The sequence below is a fragment of the Lissotriton helveticus genome, chromosome 7 (assembly GCF_964261635.1).
Source record: "Lissotriton helveticus chromosome 7, aLisHel1.1, whole genome shotgun sequence".
Lineage (NCBI taxonomy): Eukaryota > Metazoa > Chordata > Amphibia > Caudata > Salamandridae > Lissotriton > Lissotriton helveticus.
Window position 1 is genome coordinate 139,018,615 of NC_136068.1, and position 21,191 is coordinate 139,039,805.

A 21,191-nucleotide genomic window follows, 5' to 3' on the forward strand; every position below is an offset into this window, starting at 1 on the left:
TAGACCTCGTGAGCGCGCCTTGACTGCATCTAATGCAGTGTGTGTTTTTTTTTTTTTTTAACGTGGGCCGGGCGCTTGCTTTAGTCAGTTTCACTTTCAAAGTGCACGTGTCAATGGGTCTGTTTGTTCATGTGGAGTGCCTCTTGACCTCGTGAGCGCGCTTTGCCTGCATCTAATGTGCACACGCACGTACACATACAGAGACATTCCCCCCCGCCCTGCCGCATACACAGAAGCGCCCCCGGCCGCCGCATACATACATAGACATCTCCCCCCCCCCCCTCCCCCCCTTCCCCCCCTCCCCCGCTCTCCCCCCCCTTCCCCCGCAGCTCCCCCCCCCCCACCTGACAACACTCACCGGCACCGGGCTCTGCTGGCGGGGGCTACACGAGAGCTCCCGCTCCTCGGGGCTCTTTCCGCAGCACTTCTTTGCTCCCGGTGTGACTCCTCGGCTCTGCAGCTCTTCTCCGGGGCCGCGGGACAAAAGCTACTCCTCTGCGCAGGCGGCTCCGGGGCACTCCGCAGCTCACGGGAGCCCCGGGAAGACTTTTCCTCTCCTTTCTCGGGTGCTCGAGGAGGCGGGACTTCCGGCCGGGCCGCGATGCAATTGGCTGTCCGGCCGGGCGGCTGGTTGCTTTCGCTACCTTCTAAGATCTGGGTTTTATTGCGGTGCCCATTTCATTTACACTATTTAGCGCAGTGCCCATTTCATGAGTGCTGTGCTTTCATCTTCAAAACTCGATCTCCCTATTCAGCGCGTACCTATTTTATGAGCGCTGTGCTTTTATCTACAAAACTCGATCCCCACGTAGGAGGCCCTCCCTCCCACCACAAAAAATAGGCTGCCTGTTTAATTCTCCACCCATTCCAGCTGCCGGTTAACGAGTTGACCTCAGGTGGCCTCTGTGAGCATGCCGTGTATTTTCACATTCCCCTCCTCCACGCCCGCTGTTTGAGCATTGTGGTTTATATTCCATAATATTTATTATAATACCCAATATATCCATTACTGATGTGTTGGCTGCGGCTGATTGCGGAGCGATCGCTCTGCTGGGAGTGTGGTGCCCGGAGTGTTAGGAGCTTCCGCGGACTCGAGTCTCCCAGCCCAGCAGTTTGTGAGGAGCTGCGGCACGGTGATGTGCTTTGTATTTTCTCACCCCGCTCTCCCACACCCTAGGAAGTGAGGCATTCAGGAATGTTGCCTTGGCCTGTAACTGCTTTGAGGGGTGCTCCTTCCCTCCTTTGCATTGGGAATAGTAGCTAATTGCGGCATGCCCGGGATGTGGTGTGTGTGTGTCTGGTTTGGCTGTGTGCGCAAGCTCTCTGCAGGTATAGTAACTCGCCATCTGTCACAACAATTAATCATGTGCTGCCTCCTGCTCAGAGCTTCGGCTGCTTTTCTCCGTTCTGAATGTAGCGCCTGCCCACAGACATGTCTCATGCCTACGCACATGCACAAAAAATTACACCGACCTGTTTACCTGCATGCAATTAGTCTAGACCGGATATTACTACAGCGCACAAGATAATTATTCAGAGCTTTCTAATTTAAAGGCTTTTGTTGCAGGATATATGTGTTTTAAGATTAAAATTAATTTCCTCGTGTTTTGCATTATTTAGACTCCCCTTTGTGCTTACTCGAGTACCACAAGCACGTTTCAATAGATCGGTGGATTATATCCATTTAACTGCCCTTAGGAATGTATACAGCTTCTGCTGAATGCATGAGTTGTGTGCGACATGCACGGTTGTGACTGCCACCACAACATACATGGATTCAGAGGCACCCAAAACTCGTGAAATGTGCCCAGTCGATGTATTTTTGAACATGCTGTTTTTCCAGTGACTCCTTTGCTTGCAAATGCACGGTATGCAAAGGCGCCGAAATGGCCGAATGTCTTTTCAACAACCATCCCAAGGGACAGCGATCCAGTAGCATTTCTCAGCTGTACGCCAAAGGTAGCCTTACGAATTGTGGGCATAGTGACAAAATAATTTGGATGCTTGTAAACGGCGGATCATGGCACCGTAGATTATCATCAGTAGCTATGACAGACATCCTGGGGAGTCACTCGAAGGACTAATAATCTTATGTACCTGTCCTGTAAAAAAAACAAAATGGAAAACACATTGTTTTCGTCTATAATCATTTATAATAAGAAAAAACTGAGTACTGTGAAACTTAATGTTAACAGATTTTTCATAAAGCCCTCTTTATATATTCTGATCAGCTTCACTTTCATGTCACAGTTGGTAACTTAAGATTCGAGTGCACTTATATCAGTTCTTCCCTTCCACCACTTGTCTACTCTTAACAAGTGCATCGTTTTACCGGTTTGTGGTTGCTTTCCAGATAAACATTCCGTTTCATACAGCGCTTCAATACCGTTCTGTTTCAGACAGCACTTTAATACCGTTGTTTACCCTGTTCCCCAATCCGGTCACTTTTGCCAGAGGGAGTCTGAGGCACACACAAATAAAGTGGAATGCCCAGTAACACACCACCCCACACACAACGCCACACACACACACACCCTCACCCAAACCCCCAACCCCCCACACACACCGACACCACCCCACACACCCCCCCCACACACAACCCCACACCCCCCATCCCCCCACACACAACACCCCCCACACACAACCCCCCACACATGCAACCCCCCATACAACCCCACACACACAACACCCACAAAACTACACACTACCACAAGCACACAACCACACTCAGCCACACACAACTATCTATTGCACTCACTCTCTCTCTATATATCTATCGCCCTCACTCTACCACCCTCTCTCTATCTGTCTATCTATCGCCCTCCCTCTATCTATCTATCTATCTATCTATCTATCGCCCTCCCTCCATCCATCGCCCTCCCTCCCTCCCTCCCTCCATCGCCCTCCCTCCCTCCATCGCCCTCCCTCCCTCCATCCATCCATCGCCCTCCCTCCCTCCATCCATCCATCGCCCTCCCTCCCTCCATCCATCCATCGCCCTCCCTCCCTCCATCCATCCATCGCCCTCCCTCCCTCCATCCATCCCTCCATCCATCGCCCGCCCTCCCTCCATCGCCCTCCCTCCATCCATCCATCCATCGCCCTCCCTCCCTCCATCCATCCATCCATCGCCCTCCCTCCCTCCATCCATCCATCCATCGCCCTCCCTCCCTCCATCCATCCATCGCCCTCCCTCCCTCCATCCATCCATCGCCCTCCCTCCCTCCATCCATCCATCCATCGCCCTCCCTCCCTCCATCCATCGCCCTCCCTCCCTCCATCCATCCCTCCATCCATCGCCCGCCCGCCCTCCCTCCATCGCCCTCCCTCCCTCCATCCATCCCTCCATCCATCGCCCGCCCTCCCTCCATCGCCCTCCCTCCCTCCATCCATCCCTCCATCCATCGCCCTCCCTCCATCCATCCCTCCATCCATCGCCCGCCCTCCCTCCATCGCCCTCCCTCCCTCCCTCCATCCATCGCCCTCCCTCCATCCATCCCTCCATCCATCGCCCGCCCTCCCTCCATCGCCCGCCCGCCCTCCCTCCATCGCCCTCCCTCCATCCATCGCCCTCCCTCCATCCATCGCCCTCCCTCCATCCATCGCCCTCCCTCCATCCATCGCCCTCCCTCCCTCCATCCATCGCCCTCCCTCCATCCATCCATCGCCCTCCCTCCATCCATCCATCCATCGCCCTCCCTCCATCCATCCATCCATCGCCCTCCCTCCATCCATCCATCCATCGCCCTCCCTCCATCCATCCATCCATCGCCCTCCCTCCATCCATCGCCCTCCCTCCATCCATCCATCCATCGCCCTCCCTCCATCCATCCATCCATCGCCCTCCCTCCATCCATCCATCCATCGCCCTCCCTCCCTCCATCCATCCATCCATCGCCCTCCCTCCCTCCATCCATCCATCCATCGCCCTCCCTCCCTCCATCCATCCATCGCCCTCCCTCCCTCCATCCATCCATCCATCGCCCTCCATCCATCCATCCATCGCCCTCCCTCCATCGCCCTCCCTCCCTCCCTCCATCGCCCTCCCTCCCTCCCTCCATCGCCCTCCCTCCCTCCATCGCCCTCCCTCCCTCCCTCCATCGCCCTCCCTCCCTCCATCGCCCTCCCTCCCTCCCTCCATCGCCCTCCCTCCCTCCCTCCATCGCCCTCCCTCCCTCCCTCCATCGCCCTCCCTCCCTCCCTCCATCGCCCTCCCTCCCTCCCTCCATCGCCCTCCCTCCCTCCATCGCCCTCCCTCCCTCCATCGCCCTCCCTCCCTCCATCGCCCTCCCTCCCTCCATCGCCCTCCCTCCCTCCATCGCCCTCCCTCCCTCCATCGCCCTCCCTCCCTCCATCGCCCTCCCTCCCTCCATCGCCCTCCCTCCCTCCATCGCCCTCCCTCCCTCCATCGCCCTCCCTCCCTCCATCGCCCTCCCTCCCTCCCCCTCCCTCCCTCCATCGCCCTCCCTCCCTCCATCGCCCTCCCTCCCTCCATCGCCCTCCCTCCCTCCATCGCCCTCCCTCCCTCCATCGCCCTCCCTCCCTCCATCGCCCTCCCTCCCTCCATCGCCCTCCCTCCCTCCATCGCCCTCCCTCCCTCCATCGCCCTCCCTCCCTCCATCGCCCTCCCTCCCTCCATCGCCCTCCCTCCCTCCATCGCCCTCCCTCCATCCATCGCCCTCCCTCCATCCATCGCCCTCCCTCCATCCATCGCCCTCCCTCCATCCATCGCCCTCCCTCCATCCATCGCCCTCCCTCCATCCATCGCCCTCCCTCCATCTATCGCCCTCCCTCCATCTATCGCCCTCCCTCCATCTATCGCCCTCCCTCCATCTATCGCCCTCCCTCCATCTATCGCCCTCCCTCCATCTATCGCCCTCCCTCCATCTATCGCCCTCCCTCCATCTATCGCCCTCACTCCATCTATCGCCCTCACTCCATCTATCGCCCTCACTCCATCTATCGCCCTCACTCCATCTATCGCCCTCACTCCATCTATCGCCCTCACTCCATCTATCGCCCTCACTCCATCTATCGCCCTCACTCCATCTATCGCCCTCACTCCATCTATCGCCCTCACTCCATCTATCGCCCTCACTCCATCTATCGCCCTCACTCCATCTATCGCCCTCACTCCATCTATCGCCCTCACTCCATCTATCGCCCTCACTCCATCTATCGCCCTCACTCCATCTATCGCCCTCACTCCATCTATCGCCCTCACTCCATCTATCGCCCTCACTCCATCTATCGCCCTCACTCCATCTATCGCACTCACTCCATCTATCGCATTAAGCTATTGCTATTATAAATTACAATAACTTTATTTAAGTATTAATTATTTAAGAAATTAAAAGCCATTGTTATTTGTAATAGCAATACATCTAAGTCACGTAAATACAACACATATTGCATTACAAATGCTATAGGTGTCACATTTGCGAAAGTTTTAACTATTGGCATTGTAAATGACAAAGCTATTAATTTAGCTATTTTCAAAACCAACACAAAAATAAAAAATGTCTCATTATCAATACCAATAGCTCAAAATGTCCTAATGCGAGACCTATTGCATTGCAAATGCTTGTTTTGGTCATGTGCACAACTGTCCGTATGCGGTCAGCATGGCAACATATGCAACGCCAATCGGTCTCATAAGCGAAACCTTTTGGCTTTGACAAGGATTGTTTGGACCCCACTCTGCAGTCTCAATTTTTTCGGAAACTTACTCCCAAAAAAGTAACCTCCCCCTCTCCCCCCCCTCCCCCATACTCCCTCTCCTGAAAGAAAAGCCTCGACAAGCCAGGGCATTCCTTCCTGTGCGTCAGGGCTATGGAGTATTTCCATGCCTGTGATAGTGGCAGAGAAATACTGAAACTAACCCCGCCAGTCTGTTAGAAAATAGACAACCGGATCAGGGGTTTCATAAAGGGAGGACTCCAACGAAAACCTAGTAGTTCTGACACATCTAAATGGGGTACGTGAACCAGGTGGGGTTGGCGGCTAAGTAGGCATCGTGCAGTTTATTTGCAAATGTCCCACATGCAAACACCTTTACCTGACCTTCTTAAACTGTTTCGTATAGGGTCAAATCTTGCTAGAATGCAAAATGCTGAAGCTTTATTTTTTTAACCTCTGGCAATGTTCTTCCCATCAGCAAGCAACCTCTGAATGTATATGCGCTGCAAGCTAACCTATCAATGAAAACCAAAAGCACGTTTTTAATGGGACATGTTTATTAGAAAAATACAAAATTAAGACCTAGACCGTGGTCTATTTAATTTTTATATAATAAATAGAAAATAAACTCTAAAAAGTGATCAAGTGACCATGCAAAAGCCACCGTAGTATTTTTTAACAGACCGTTCAAAAGATTAAGTCCTACTTGGAGGTCAGAAGACATGTACAAAGATATACAAGGGACAAATGGTGCATGTATTATGGAATTACAAACAGAATAAATATCCAGGCCATCCAGGGGACCAATCTATATACATACACATTACAAAGCATCCACAAATGCGGCTGTCCTCATGAATGACTTTGTCCACAAGAACTTCGAAGGCATCAGGTTCGGAACTTGAAGTGGTTTGATGTTGGGAGACCGCAGGACAATCTGACTCCCAGCAGGCCTCCACAGTCGCATACTTCAGCAGCTGCGCTTCAAATGCCTGCAAGAGGGTGGGTGAAAAAAGGATGGGAAGGTAAAAAAACAGCAAGCACGAGGTAGCACTAGACTGACACTTCGACTGTCGAGGATTTCATGGTTTACTCCACAAACCCACCAATCAAAAAGATCATTTATTTACAAGTAAATAAAAACTGTACACCTCTCCACACCGCGATGCTTTTATGAGTGAGATGAACCTCCCCATCAGAAACTAGAAGACTAGGATGCAGAAATTGGTTTCAACCCATAAAAACCCAATTCTTCGTTTGCTCACCAGTATTGTTTGGACCTCTGCCATGAGCCTCCATAATGGAGACAGTGAGTTCTGTTTGAGATGAATCATGAACTGAACCCTGTAGTGCACACCTTTTAACCAGCTGCATTGGGGCATCTAGGGTAAGGGGCATCTAGGGTAAAGGGCTCTAGGTGGATTGCAGTGGGCATGTAGAAAGTGTATGCTCTGTACATACTGCATGTGGATTACACAGTGACCAGGGAGTATGGAGTGCTTTACTATATCGGGTGGTACACAAGCAGGTTGGGACGAGACTAAGACAGCGTTGTGAATTTCAGGACTCCTTCAAAGCATTCCTGAGCTCCTATTAGGTGAACCACACTTGATGTGGGAAAACAAAAGAACCATTTTAAATTGTAGTGGCAGTCTTTGGCCTTCCTCTACTCCTCCCAAGAGTAGTTGATACCAATAGGTTGAGAAGTAACTGTGCAAGAAGACTCCTTTTGTATTTGGTCCCTGCAAATCGGGAATCACAATCCCAATTGTGACGGATATGCAGTCTGTGCTCTGACGTCAGCCAAGCCATAAAGGCTTGGCCCTGGTACCAAGACTGGGCCAATCAAATCATTGCTTAAGAGCGATCCAGCGCCTTGCTTTTCCTACACCCCAACAACCATGGCTGCCTTGCCATTAAGCTGTATCTTAATTATGGCAAGCGGATACTCCAGGCCTCTACACTTAGTCCCACGGAGTATCTACTCAGGTTTAAGGTACTTCCCCTCAACCATAGTACAGAAGGCTCCAGTATCCCTCAGGGCAGACACTTCCTCCCATTGATACTAACTTCCTGGACAAAACTAATCACGTTAGGATGAATGTGCTTCAGAGTATCCAGATCACTCTTCCAGGTGAGCATAGCTACCAGGTTGAGCACAAACTGTTCCTTCCATCCACGTGTAACATGCTTGCTATCACAGGTGCTGCAGGTTCAGGCTCTTTTGCCTGACAATCTCTTTAGGTGTCTCACCTTGTGGCAAGTCATGACCTTTGAAGAACTTCCCCCATCCTCCCTGCTCACGAGGTTCCTTGCCAGACCATTACCATTCAAATTTTTCCTGGTTCCTTCTGGAGTCCAAGGAAATCCTTACCTTCTGGTTTGGAACCAGTCGGACGAGTCCCTCTCCCCTTTGGATAAGATGGCTCTAGCACTTCGTGAACCCTGTTAGCTAACCACTTATCAGCCAACATAGCAAGCATCTCTGGATCCCTCTCCAACAGACCAGTATTACCTAAACGGGGTAGAGCACTTCCTTGAGGTGCACCGTCATCTTCAACTGGTTAAAGACAAAGATCTTGGTCTCCATCCATCTCACCCATTCATTCATTCATTCCAATCACAATATAGCTTGATTCCCAATCTCAAACAGACCCACACTTGCAGTTCCGGAATCGCAGAGCCTACTGAGCTGGCTTCAGCACATAATAAGAGCATCTTCTTTCGCTCATATCTGCCACAGGCATACTTCCAGTGATCGCTGCTCCTTCCACTGGTATACACCCCATTAAGGCAGTTCCCTCCGACTCCTCATACAAGACCTGTGCCTTACAAGCGACCTCAAAGCTCACAAACCATTCCACGAGACAATTTACTAGTGGGTTTACAATGAACCAATCCCTCGAAACATCACATTTTTCACCAGAAAACTACTTAGTCCTCAACCAACAATGAGCATCACGTTAGTGAATTCAAGGAGCTAGCATCCAGACACAAACTGCATCCTCAGAGCTGAATTCTCAGATCTGAAGCATTGAGATCATCCAAACGGTCCTGCTGTAAAATGCACATTTCGCCATAAGAACCAGTACGGTGACGGACACTGAATGGGTTTTGCTATGTACACCAAGAAGAGCCCTTACAGTGGGACACCTGATCCCTTTGGTTTGTACCTGCGTCACTGAATTCTGCAGGCTTTGCAAGTACCCGACAAAATCTAGAGGAGAGCTCAAATAAGAGACACAGGCGCAATCTAAACTTGAAAAATTGCTGTCCGCACCACCCAGACAATGGATGGGCCACACAAGCATACCTATGTTCAAAAGCCTCCCTTGGTCACGGATGAGTTGGACCCAAGAAGAGCAACTTGTAGACGAAAGAGAATGGATAGGATATAGTGTGAAGAACCTTTATCAGTTCAATGCTGAAACAAGGAATTTGCCAGTTCTGCAGAATTCCAAAGGCTGACAATTTAACACCACAAAGAAACATTACAAGCAGATAGCAGGCTTATGCCAAAAAGGGATTTAAACCATTTAGATAGATAACTCCCAGTTGCTCGCGTAAGAACCACCAATTGTGCAAAATACTGGAGTTGAGATTGGAGAAGCAGCTAATATAAACTACATGGTGAGACATGAACATACAGAAGGCTACAATAAGGCACTTCTGTACTGAAGGATCATAGGCAGGAGGATACAGGGACACAGGCATGGGCACAGGCAGTAGTAGTATGTAGTGAAACAGATTCAATAAAGGGGGAGGCAGGACTAAGAGCAGGCAGACAATGGAAAGGGTCAAGCAGATTATGAAATTACACTAGAGCACGTCAACGACAATACTGCTTCAAACTAAAATAAAAAATCTGAAAGATCGCACTAAACTAGATCTGCCTGGTTGATCAGTTTGAAAGGAGGAAGAACCATTTTTGGTATGTATCGGTTGGAGACTCAATAGGGCCTCGTAGAAATGAGTGGCTAAGGAAGACTCTGGTGGACCAAATTCATGGGAGGTCTTTTCTCCTCGGAGTAGCACAAGGTTTCATTGTGTGACGTTACCAGCTGCAGTATACTTCGTCCTGGTTCTATGCGTGGCTGCAGGAGGTATACAGCGTCCACATAACTAGATGTTGGGTCACCAAACTCCTGGGCTTAGTTGGTTGGATGGGGCCAGAATGTGGTGCAGTTTACACTGAAACTAGACTTAAATGGCCTTCTCTCAGCCAGGTAATATCAGTGCTCCCCTTCCTTTTTTGAAAAAATGGCACAAAAGGTAATTACAGTGGGTTGCCCTGGTGACTGGACCCATGCACGAGTTCTGGTCCAGGGTTTAGTGGGCCTGAAAAAAAGTATGTTATGAACACTTCTCACCCAAATACATGCAATCCCTCAGATCATTCGTCCTCCACTAGAATGCATAGCTACTCACTTCCACCCCGGAGCCAAAAACCTCATGGGGCAAGAGAAGCAATCTAAAGGAATATCTCCAGCAGAGATAAGGCCCAGACTGCTGGTGATAGGGCGGGGCTCTGGCCATGGAACATAAGGAGGTGGAGGCACCAGGGCTGAGCTCTGCACCAGCCCCTGCGGCAGTGTGGACATGAAGACTCATTTTAAGGCAATGCTGGATGTCGTGCTAGCAAACCATGTTACGCACAAGGGAACAGAAGACCAGGCACGGTCTTGTAAATGAACTGCTACATGCAATAGGGCATGAACAGGTTGCAGCTTTTGGGATGGAGCCATTTGTGATTTTCATGAGGACACATGGCTAGCCTTTTGCAGAAAAGCAGTGGAGATCCACCCCACTCACAATCACACAAAATTATGAATCTGACACTCCAGACACGCAGGATTCATTGCTCTTTGAAGGGTCCTGGCACCCTGTCCAGTGACACTGAATCAGACCCTTAGTACTGAAAGTCCCCACCAAGGCCATGAATACCCCTGTATTTCCGAATCCCCCATCTGAGACCCCCCCCCCCCCACAATTGTCCTCCAGTTACCAGCAACAGGTTTATAACAGTAAAGACTGATCAGAGATCTTGGTGACCGCGTTGTCTCACACCACCCAGGCTTGTGTGCTGCTCCAGCACATCAGGAGTAATGTACATTTGGCACTGAGAGTAGGACAAAGAAGGCATCGCCTGGAGTGGGTGTATATAAGAAGTGTAGTACACTCAATCAACTAAGCACTACACACCCTTCAAAGTTCGATTCTTGTATAGGCACACGTACCGCTTGTCATGATGCTTCTGGAATACATGCTTCAATAGATATACCAAAACAATATTCCTTTTACAATGCCTGGGGAACTGGACGAAAGAGGGACTCCTGTGCACCTGCCATTTTAGTAACCTAAAGACTAGACCTGCAATATTGATTTTATTTAAAGTAGACTTAATGGTGGATATTTGTTCCAGAATCCGATTTTTTTGTTCAAAATTGTGAGATTTCACATGAACCAATGACCGCCTGAGTGCCCAGATGTTTGCATTGACCGATACTGCTGTGCATTCAGCATCGGTGGATGCAGGAGTACTTTAGCACCAGAAGTGTCCTACAGCAGTAGGGTCTTTGGCAGTCGTGGAAGCACTGATGAAACTCCAGCATTGCTGTTACTATAGCAAGCAATCCACGGGTCTAAGGACCCATCTGTTCATCCAGAGTCTGTTCTACATTTCTGGTACACTAGCTGTAGACTCACCATAATCATTCCTTCAGTCCTGCTCTTTGGCCCTTTGCACTTCCATTCCAAGCCTACTCGCCTCTTCCAACACCGCCTTCAAGGCTTGAACTTCAGCCATCTGCCTCTCGAAATCCCCCTTCCCACACCTCGTGACCAGATGGAATGGGTCTTGAACTATACAGAGAGAAATAAAACGGATACAAAATTGTTCTTACTGGAACTACACTACATATATGTAGTATGCTTGTTAATCTGACATCTGGTATCATGAACAGCAAATCTGTGCTAAATGAAGGAAGAAGAGTTGTACTTGGGAATGTAGATAAACCTAGTCCAAGCAAGACTATAGCCAATAGCAGCATGAAAAGGAAACAGGAGTAATGGGGGTCAAAGTTCCATCCCTTCCTCAGAATAAGAGTCTTCCTCCCATCTGTCCCTTCAAGCCCACCACCGGTAAGAAATGTGAAGGGGCTGCAGTGAATGTTAGTCAGGTGGAAGCAGATGAAGACTCACCCAACAACTTTGGTGCAAAAGCTTCCGGACAGAGGACACTGTTCGGTGGAGTGTTGCAGTGTGCAGCTTCATCCTGCGGTCTGAGCGCACCTTCTTTCTGTAGATAAAGTATTTTTTACAAGGTTTATTCGGTCCCTGCACTTCGGTTCTGGCTGTAGACAATAAAACACAATAGAGGGAGTACCGTTACCTCCCAAGAAGGTTACAGTGCACTAGAGGAATCTGCGGTTAGTCAGAAATTAATCTTTCGAATATTCCCCAGCCCTCAAACCGAATACAGAATCATTTGAGCAGCACATCTGCGCACCAGTACCTGGCGTTGCATGGACAATGCTACACTCTGGAGAGGACGTGCAGGAGCTCATGACCGCCAATCCCATGCATGGACAGTTCCTTCCTCTGCTCGACCAGATGTGGTCCAGAGCTCTTTCATCTGACATTGACAACATTCTCTCAGTGTGCAATGTAACAGTCTACTCCCTCAAGGAGGGGTCAGGCCTTTTACAGGACCACTGAGGCAGATGCAAGACTTCTGAGTCGCCATGCTCCGATTTTTCGATCCCTTCCAACTCCCGCTGGTACACCTTTGGGCCCAAAGGTGCTGTGAGGCACTCCAGCTGGGTTACCGCTGGCAGGTTCACCCTGCACGCCAGTCAGACCCAGCCGCGGCAAATAAGAGCAACAGGGCCTGGTGATGGGGGGGAATTGCAAGAGGATCATGAGGGAAAATTAGTCTCTCAAAATCCCCTCAAATGACCTCCAGTTTTCCACCTCAGAGGTCAAAACCTCTTGACTGAAGCTTTCCAGCCAGGGAACACTGGTACCCATGAGCGCCTCATTTAAAGGGAATTGGGGCTTGGTAGTAATTTGGGGCACGGACCAAACCTTGCTCCGACCCTCGGGCAAACCGCCAAATTGTCCAAGACCAACAACTGGTACCAGGCAACCCTGCATTTTTTTTTGTCTCTGCACCCTTTTCCAAAGAGCTTAGTGGTGCATGCATTGAAGTAGATGGAATACTCCCCAGAAAGGAGTCCAGTTGACTGGGAGGCTATTCTCATGCTCTTTGGGATCCGGTGGCTCAAGCACCTCCTGGTGTCCTGAAAGCATCTGACCTGTCCTTAACCACGCTATACAGGATGGCTGTGTTGCGGCAAGTTAACAATTCATAGTGGCTCAGACACCACAGATTCCACTGGGTGACTCATGGACATGCCCTTTGAAAGGACTTGCTTTTTTGGAGCCAAGGCAGACTCCACATTAGAGGGATGGATTCAAACAGCAGGGCTACAGCACACTCCCTTATATTATCTACCTCGCCAACTGTGCCAAAACCATGAAAGGAACAGCAGGTCCGATAAAGGTACTCCATACGGCCAGCGAGCACAGCTTTTTCAATGTGCTCAGTAGTCTTGGAGCAGCAGCACCCACAGACCTCGCAGCCAGGGTCAGTGAGCCAATAAGCCTCCCCCAGGCCCCACCCACCTGTCAAAGCCCTTTAGCATGGAGCAGAGTCACCCAGTTGGAGGGAAGATACAACAATTCTCGCCTGGTTTGGTTGGCATATCAGATCGGTGAATCCTGCAGAGTTCAGAAGAGCTTCTTGCCACTCACATACCTTCCCCAGTCCCTGGACTGACAGAGTACCATCTGTCACTCTTGACAGGTAGTGAAAGCTTTTGGCCAAAGGAGCTATTGAGGGAGCTGGTGGTTATCCAGCTACTTTCTGGTGCCAAAGAATGGAGGCCTTAGTCCTATTTTAGTCCTACACTCTTAAAGCATTCCTCCGGAAGGAGGAATTTAACATGCTCATAGACCCAGGATTTGTCTGCCCTCGTGACTGGATGTGTTGGCGAGTCTGCAGGACACCTATTTCCATATACTGTCCTGCAGAACCATCAGCACCACCTATAGTTCATTGTGACAATGTTCCGCTTGTTGTGCCACCCTTCAGTCTCATTAGAGCTCCTCCGGTATTCATGAAAGTGATGGCGGTGGTAGAAGCACACCTTCGAAGGTCAGGGGTCCCAGTCTTACCCCTACCTAGACCTCTGCAGTCATCCACCACCTTCAGACTATGGAAAACGTACTGTTCTCTTTGGGGGATCACTATAAAATGTGCCAATGTCGCATCCCATTCATTCTCAGACACTCCATCAGAGCCATTTCGGACACATTTGCTTGTGTGCCCACCTCCCGCAAAGGAGAGTCCAGATCTTTCAGACTGAGCCAGATCTTTCTGGCTTTGTTCTGAGTTTCAGTGAGGTGGAATCAGAGGCTGCTTGGACGGATAGACTTCTGAATCATGCTGGTAATGCATGTTAAATAGCATATGCAGGCTCTGCAGTGCGACCTGAAATCTCAGCAGGCCCAACATCAAGGGGACCTCAGTCCAGTAGCCACCACTGCAGGTCCTTTGAAGTCTCCTTCGAAATCTGGAAGAAGATTGGGTCAGGGGCAGTCCCATCTCGACACCACCCACAGCAGAGAGGGGACTGCTGAGTTGCTTCTGCATTGGGAGGGCCTACTTGGTTGGCACCATGCCTCTGGAAATGGTTGGACCACCAAAGAGTCATCGTGGAGGTAACCACTTGTCAGTATCTTCTAATGCTAGGGTGGATGAATGCAGCTTTAGACGCCTAGCGATCACAAGTTAGTTACACCTAAAGGTGGTGCGAGGTCAGCAGTTCTGCATGAGACCCTGTGGAAACTCCCAACATGCAGGAGACCCGTTGCATCATAGAGTGGAACTTGGGACTCCTGTAGGCATTTCGGACAACACCTCTTCTGCCCAGAGTTTGCTGAGAGGTGCATCACCAGTTCTGCTCTACTGGACTTTGGTTTGAGGCACTTCCCTCGTACTAGGTACGGTCCTGGATTCAAAAGGTGAGCAATCCGAGGTTAGAAGTCAGTCTCTACCTGAAAGTGTTACCAAAGACAAGTAGCTTGTTCTTCTAACTGTAGATTCCTCACCATTTCAGTCAATTGGACTGACCAGTGTGGTGACGCCTAGACTTGGGATTTTATTATTGGGTAAAGTCAATTTGAAGTTAGGGCTCTGCATCTGAGGCGCGGCGAGCCTCAATCAACTTACGTTAGCGCAAATTGTTACAAGCAGGCAGGAGAGCCACCCTTAAGGCCCACAGGTCATTTCAGGAATAGCATCCATGAAGAACTGCATGGCACCATCTACTGGCCTGCAGCAGCACTGCCTAAAATGTTCCATATCCAGTCCAACGCCAGACATTGTAAAGCGAGAAAATGTTTATTCCAGTAATCTTACTATGCAACAAGGATTACGCCAGTCTGAAAAAGATTCAATAGGATGTTGGAGAGATCAAGCAATTCACAAGCAGGAAGTCTTACCACTACTTCCAACATCTCAGTTGGACAAGACCTCACAAGGAATACGCCATTTTCCAGTCCAGGCTGCTGCCACTTTGCCCCTTGCCCCTGGATCCTTGCCTCATGTTCTATGTTGAAGCCAGTGGGTTCAGGGGATTCTTTCATAGGCTGCTTTTCAGAGTGAAGTAGTTCCCCATGAAGTGATCTGGTATCCAGTACTTGTGCTCTGCATCTATAAATAAAAATGAAAGCCTCAGAAAGAAAAGAGTCACACAATCCATTTGAAGCAGGAGAAAAAGTTACATTTAGTGGGCAAGGTTCCTAGTCCACATGGCATCTAAGCAGAGTTACATTAAGCAAACTAGGAGTAACCCAGCACAACTCTATACAACCTGTAAAACAGTAAAAGGTAGTTACTTCACACAAAGAAAGGACATTTACTATTTGGTGTTAAAGCTAAATACACAGGCATAAGAGGGTAAGATCACTCCACCTCTATTAAACACAGATCTGAACATAACAGTTTGGACAACACGGGTAGTGGAAATGCTCACACTACAGAATTCATTGTAGGAATACATGTTTTTTTTTGTTTCACTCCCAATCACGGATTTTCTATAATAGTTTAATGGAACCAAGTTAAACCTAGTAGGCAAACGTACCCAAACAATTTGAATTGCAGGTCTATTTGGTCAGGGTCATGACTAACCCAATTTCATCAAGTACGAATAATTATACACATCTCAGACCCACTCATTGCTCAAACATTTTTCAATCCATTTCAAATCATAGTGTGTAATTTTGGGTCTGGTCAGTGTCAAACCTTCACAGTGAGGGTCAGATATAGGCCCCTTCAGGCATGGTGAGAATATGAATAGATAAAACAAATCCATATTTTAAAATGTAATTATGATTGCTCATAATACATCTTGTTTATTCTCCAAATTGAATAGACATTATTTTCTTGGTACATAGTCACTAGCAAAATATTTTAGATTTATGTTTCAAGAGGTCGGATTGTGATCACCTCATTCTGTGGGGAATTACAAGTCAAAATTCAGAAAACTAAAGTAAAAGATGGTTTAAGTTAATTGATCCTTAGAGGATAGTAGCGAAAGGTGTGAACAATATTTTTGACGCACGGAGTTAATCCACTTATGACATACAATTAGTCAACAAAATAGATTAGTGGATCATAGGAATGTTCCTTCATTCTTTAGGAGTATGCAGCTCAATGCTGATCAAGATCATATTGAAACGATATACAACTTGTTCCAACTGATCAGATCGTTAATTCAAATTTTAAGGCTCAATCCAACGATTTTTATCCTTGGAGCAAACGTGATGTGGGAAGTAAAGAGGTGTAAAACTGCACAGATTTACCGCAAGATGTCACATGTATGCATCAGGCACCTTCCAGTCTTGTTTTATTTGTAATGTTTCATTTTATGCTAGCCAACGCCAATTCCGACAGCCAAGAAATATTGGATGGTGATCAAAAGTCTAGGGATCTCACTACAGTTGTAAGGTGCTACATCTCACTTATACAATCACTTCGTCCAGTCAGTTACCTTCATTTCTGATCTTGGACATGGAAGGATACATTTCTACAAATACGTACTAGTTTGGATTATGGGTAAGCATTTTCAATAAACAGGTTTTTGTAGCGATCTTAGAACAACCATAATATTTAAAGGCGGATCCTATTAATTAACAGTATTGATAAGTCCCAATCCTCTACAGCAAGTACTTAACCCGCCATATCACCTGGCTATAAATTATTTGTGGAAGAGACTACTATACGGCTCAGACCTTAAAACATTGGGATTTTCATCCATTTTAATTGCGTAAAACTTGTAAGGCTAGTATCCAGTTTAACTATCTCTGCCTTTCAGATTTTAACCTCTTTGCACATATTAAGGGGCTGATTAGGATGGCGGTTAATCCGCATCCCCCGGGCCAGTGGAAGCCACCGCCGGCCTGGAGGATGCGGATTAACCGCCGCAGCCACATACACCCACCGCTAGATTAGGATGGCGGTGGGATTGCGGTTGGACCAGCGGCGGACGGCAGTCCGTCCGCCGCTGATCCGCGGGGTGGGGAGGGCCATTTGGTGACTGTCTGCAAGAGTCAGCCAAATTACGATGTTCACGGAGACATGCTTTTCCGCGGCGGCTTTTCCGCCGTGGAAAAGCATGTGGACTTTGGCTTTAGGGGGCCTGTTGCGGGCCCCCAGGGTGGTGGGGTGCACATGGGGGGTACCTATGGTACTCCCCAACATTTACATGCACAAAGCGGCAGGCACCGCGCGGTGCCTGCCGCATTGTGCATGTAAATGTAATTCATGCATTTTTAACATTGCGGCGGGTGCTGCTTGAAGCAGCACGCGCCGCAATGTTAAAAATACAGGATGTGACCACCAGGGTGGCGGTCACATCCTAATTTGCACGGAGGGACCGCCGCTGCGGACGGTCCCTCCACCTCTGGGGTGGCGGGCGGAGGAAGGTCCGTCCGCCATCCTAATCTGACCCTCAGTGTATTCCAAATACTTTGTTGGCTTCAGGAAGTCACATTAGATTTTGGTAAAAAAATTAAATAAAAAATAGAACCAGCTATGAAATATGCTTTAACAAACAAATACAAACGTATGAAGGTATGTGTGCATGTTCAGAGCTTATATTGATTGTGCTAGGCCTCCAATTATTGTTCCAATTTCCCCCTCCCTTTCGGCAGTCAAGTGAACGTATTTTCAAGCTTTGAATTAAAAAGAAGTGTTGGTATTCCCTATGCATGAAGTTTATGATCTGTCCACCATAAGCTTTCAAGAAAATCCTTCTAACTACCTCTGCTGTCACCAGTAAGACTAGTCAACAATTCGTTAACTACAGGAATATTTCTAGAAATCATAACAAAAAGTCATACGTACACCCATTACTAAAGAATAGACATACCTGCTTAACCCAGACAACTACAGGCCAATTACAAAAAGGACCTTTCCAGGGCAAACTAAAACAAAATAGCGCAGCATTCGTCCATATGTCACCATTCATTGAAGATAATTCCACACTTCAGACTCCAAACAGGTTTCTGTCCAGGAAGAAGCACAGAACCGGACTTAATTGCCAGGTGGGATGACTATAAAAACAGTTGACCGTAACCGGGTTGCTGCACTACTTTTCTTGGTCACCTCAGCGGCCTGTTGACACAGGTGACCAGGACACAAATACAAAGACTCTACGGAGGTACAAAAATAGGGGGTCCCTCAAGAATCTATCATCTCACCCATGCCTTTCAACATCTACATGAAGTAATTTCCAGCATTGAGCAATTAATTTCACCTTATATGCTGTAACTATGCAGACGATACAAATACTCCTTAAACTGGAAATCCCCAAAGACATTGAGGCAACAGCAAATTTATGAGTTTCCAGAGCCATTGATCAGTAGATGCCATGAAGTCATCTCAAATGTAATACTTCCAAAACAAATACAGGTGACGATTGGAAAAATGACCCAACTCGCCGCCTGGCCCAACAATCTGGGAACACAGCATAAAGTATCTAAGTAGTAAGAAACTTTGGAATTACCATGGACTCCCAAGCTATCAATGAATGCTACATTGGACAAGCTAGCAAGATCAAGCTTCATTACTATAAAAACTCTGCAACGCATCTTCCCCCACCTGGGTTTTCCACACAAGGCCCAGGCTACTATCTTGTTCTGTAGAAACAAGATTAGGTCAATCGTTTACCACGGATCATCTTGAACTATGAAAAGTCCACAGCTCATTTAGGACTCTGCTGCCAGACTACTTACATATAAAGCCACAAGCCAACATTTCCCCTGCATTGATTGCCAGAAGATCCACATTCAAGCTGTTTTGTATCACCCACAGAGCAATAAATGGAACAGTACCACTCCTCAGTAATATAATTACCAAATACATTCAAAAGGAACCTCTGCTCAAGATTGGCATCTCGCATCAAAACCCTAGCATACAAGAAGCATTTGCAATGCAATAGGTCTCGCATTAGGCAAGTTTGAGCTATTGGTATTGTATTGACAAATATTTTATTTATGTGTTGGTTTTGAAAATAGCGAAATTAATAGCTTTGTCATTTACAATGCCAATAGTTTTAACTTTCGCAAATGGGACACCTATAGCATTTGTAATGCAATATGTGTTGTATTTACGTGACTTAGATGTATTGATATTATAAATAACAATGGCTTTTAATTTTTTTTAATAGATGGATGGATGAGTGAAAGCATGCATGGATAATTGGATAAAAGGGCAGATGATGGGTGGTTAAGTGAAAGATTGGATGGATGAATGAAAGGTAGGGAGGATGGATGAAAGGGTGGATGATGGATGAGTGAAAGGAGGGATTGAGTGAATGGAATAAAGGAGTGAAAGAGTTGATGGAAGGGAGCTGAGTGGGCAGCCCTAGAGTGCCCACCTCCATGGGAAGAAGAGCTCGAGTCTCAGCGAGTCCGCCGCCGACCTCTGTTAGAAATTTCTGTTGAGCAACAGCGATATGTATATATATATTTATTTTTTACTATCAACTGAAAATACTAATTGAAATCCAGTAAGTACCATTAAGCAGTAAAGATTCATTGAAATCTCCGGGAATATTCAATTTAACAGTTCAGCAAATGTTCTGTAATTCACATAAAATCAAAGTAGTGCATGTTAGGTGCCAGGTTCAGTGCAGTTCAATGCTCTTCTGGGTCCCCCGTGAACACAAAGTGAGGCATGGCCAGCCTGAACACATTAGGAACATGTTAGAGGGTGCGTAACCCTTTTTATTCTATTCTCAACTATGAAGGCCACGTCCTGTGTGGTCTGTGCCACCACTGCATGGGGCAGCGCTAGGGGTGAACACAGCCCATTTCCCGAGCCCTTTGTCTTGTGTGACCCACACAACGCCATTCTTGATGTCAATCAGTGATGTCTTCTATATTATTTGTGCAGTCACCTCAGATGCTGCCTGTGAAGCCATGGGTTTCCCCCTAAACTAATAACACAATTTCTCATAATCCGAATGACAATTTACAAGCTTGAGAAATGAACTGACCCTGCGGTTGGGTTATGGAGCACAGGAGGATGACGTATGAAAGAATGTGCACTCAAAAAAAGCATGGTATAAAATACAGAATAATTATGGTCATTCCTTGCTTAGTTTAAATAATTAAACAAAATAAAGAACACAGACAAACAAAAATAAACTACGCCAAAATCCCATTTTCTTTTTGTTACAAAGTCTGGGGAACGAAAAGAGAAGACGAAAGTGGAAATGCATTACCCTCTGAGACTGCAAATCAAACCTGCTGGGCAGCTGCTTGTAAATCGACAAGATGTAATTTTTTGGTTTCAGCAGGACGTGCGCTCCATTAGTGCAGCTGTACGATTCATATTGCGCACTTTCCCTTTCACCCTCATTTGTAAGGCCCTGCTATCGTGGAGCAGATGAAAGGGATGATGCTTGCTATTTATTAGCTCAGAAGAACCCGGCGACATGTTCACCAGGCTGATAACAGGAAGAGGGTTTATTGAAGCAGAGACACGCCAACAAAAGTGGGCACATCACCACGGTAACAAATGGATCCATGCGAGCTGACGCTATTATCTTGAAGAAAAGTATCTCTTGAGGAAATATGGTCTCATCGCAAATAAACAAACTCGAAGGTGGGAAGAATTTACTTCTATACTGCCTTTCGCTGCCTACGCCCGCAACCCTTTATTCCACGATATTAATAGCACATGTTTCTATTTCTTTTTCACTCCTTGCCTATACGTCGCAGTGTGGCTACAACTACAGGTGCTACTAATGGAGTACTCGCTAAAAACTCTAAATCGAAACACAATATTAATTTGTAAGTCTTCTCTGCCCTGGTTTTAGTGGGGTGGGTGCGCGGAGGTTATAGATAAGTAACAGCTATGCCTTGCGTATACGAGGTAT

General features: G+C 47.8%; 1 protein-coding gene across 2 annotated transcripts in view; it reads right to left on the minus strand.

Moving 5' to 3' along the window:
- LOC144768247 (targeting protein for Xklp2-A-like) overlaps nt 1-21,191 on the minus strand; it is a 124,370-nt gene that overhangs the window by 34,675 nt on the left and 68,504 nt on the right. Inside the window, exons 10-13 of one of the 2 annotated variants that reach the window (XM_078651767.1) lie at nt 15,247-15,457; nt 11,881-11,977; nt 11,386-11,541; nt 6,226-6,671 (exon numbers count right to left, since the gene is read on the minus strand). In XM_078651767.1, coding sequence (XP_078507893.1) covers nt 11,399-11,541; nt 11,881-11,977; nt 15,247-15,457 — 451 coding nt within the window. In that variant the 3' untranslated portion in view covers nt 6,226-6,671; nt 11,386-11,398. Of the gene's footprint in view, nt 1-6,225; nt 6,672-11,385; nt 11,542-11,880; nt 11,978-15,246; nt 15,458-21,191 lie in introns of those variants that run through there. The other variant, XM_078651768.1, reaches the window with a different exon arrangement.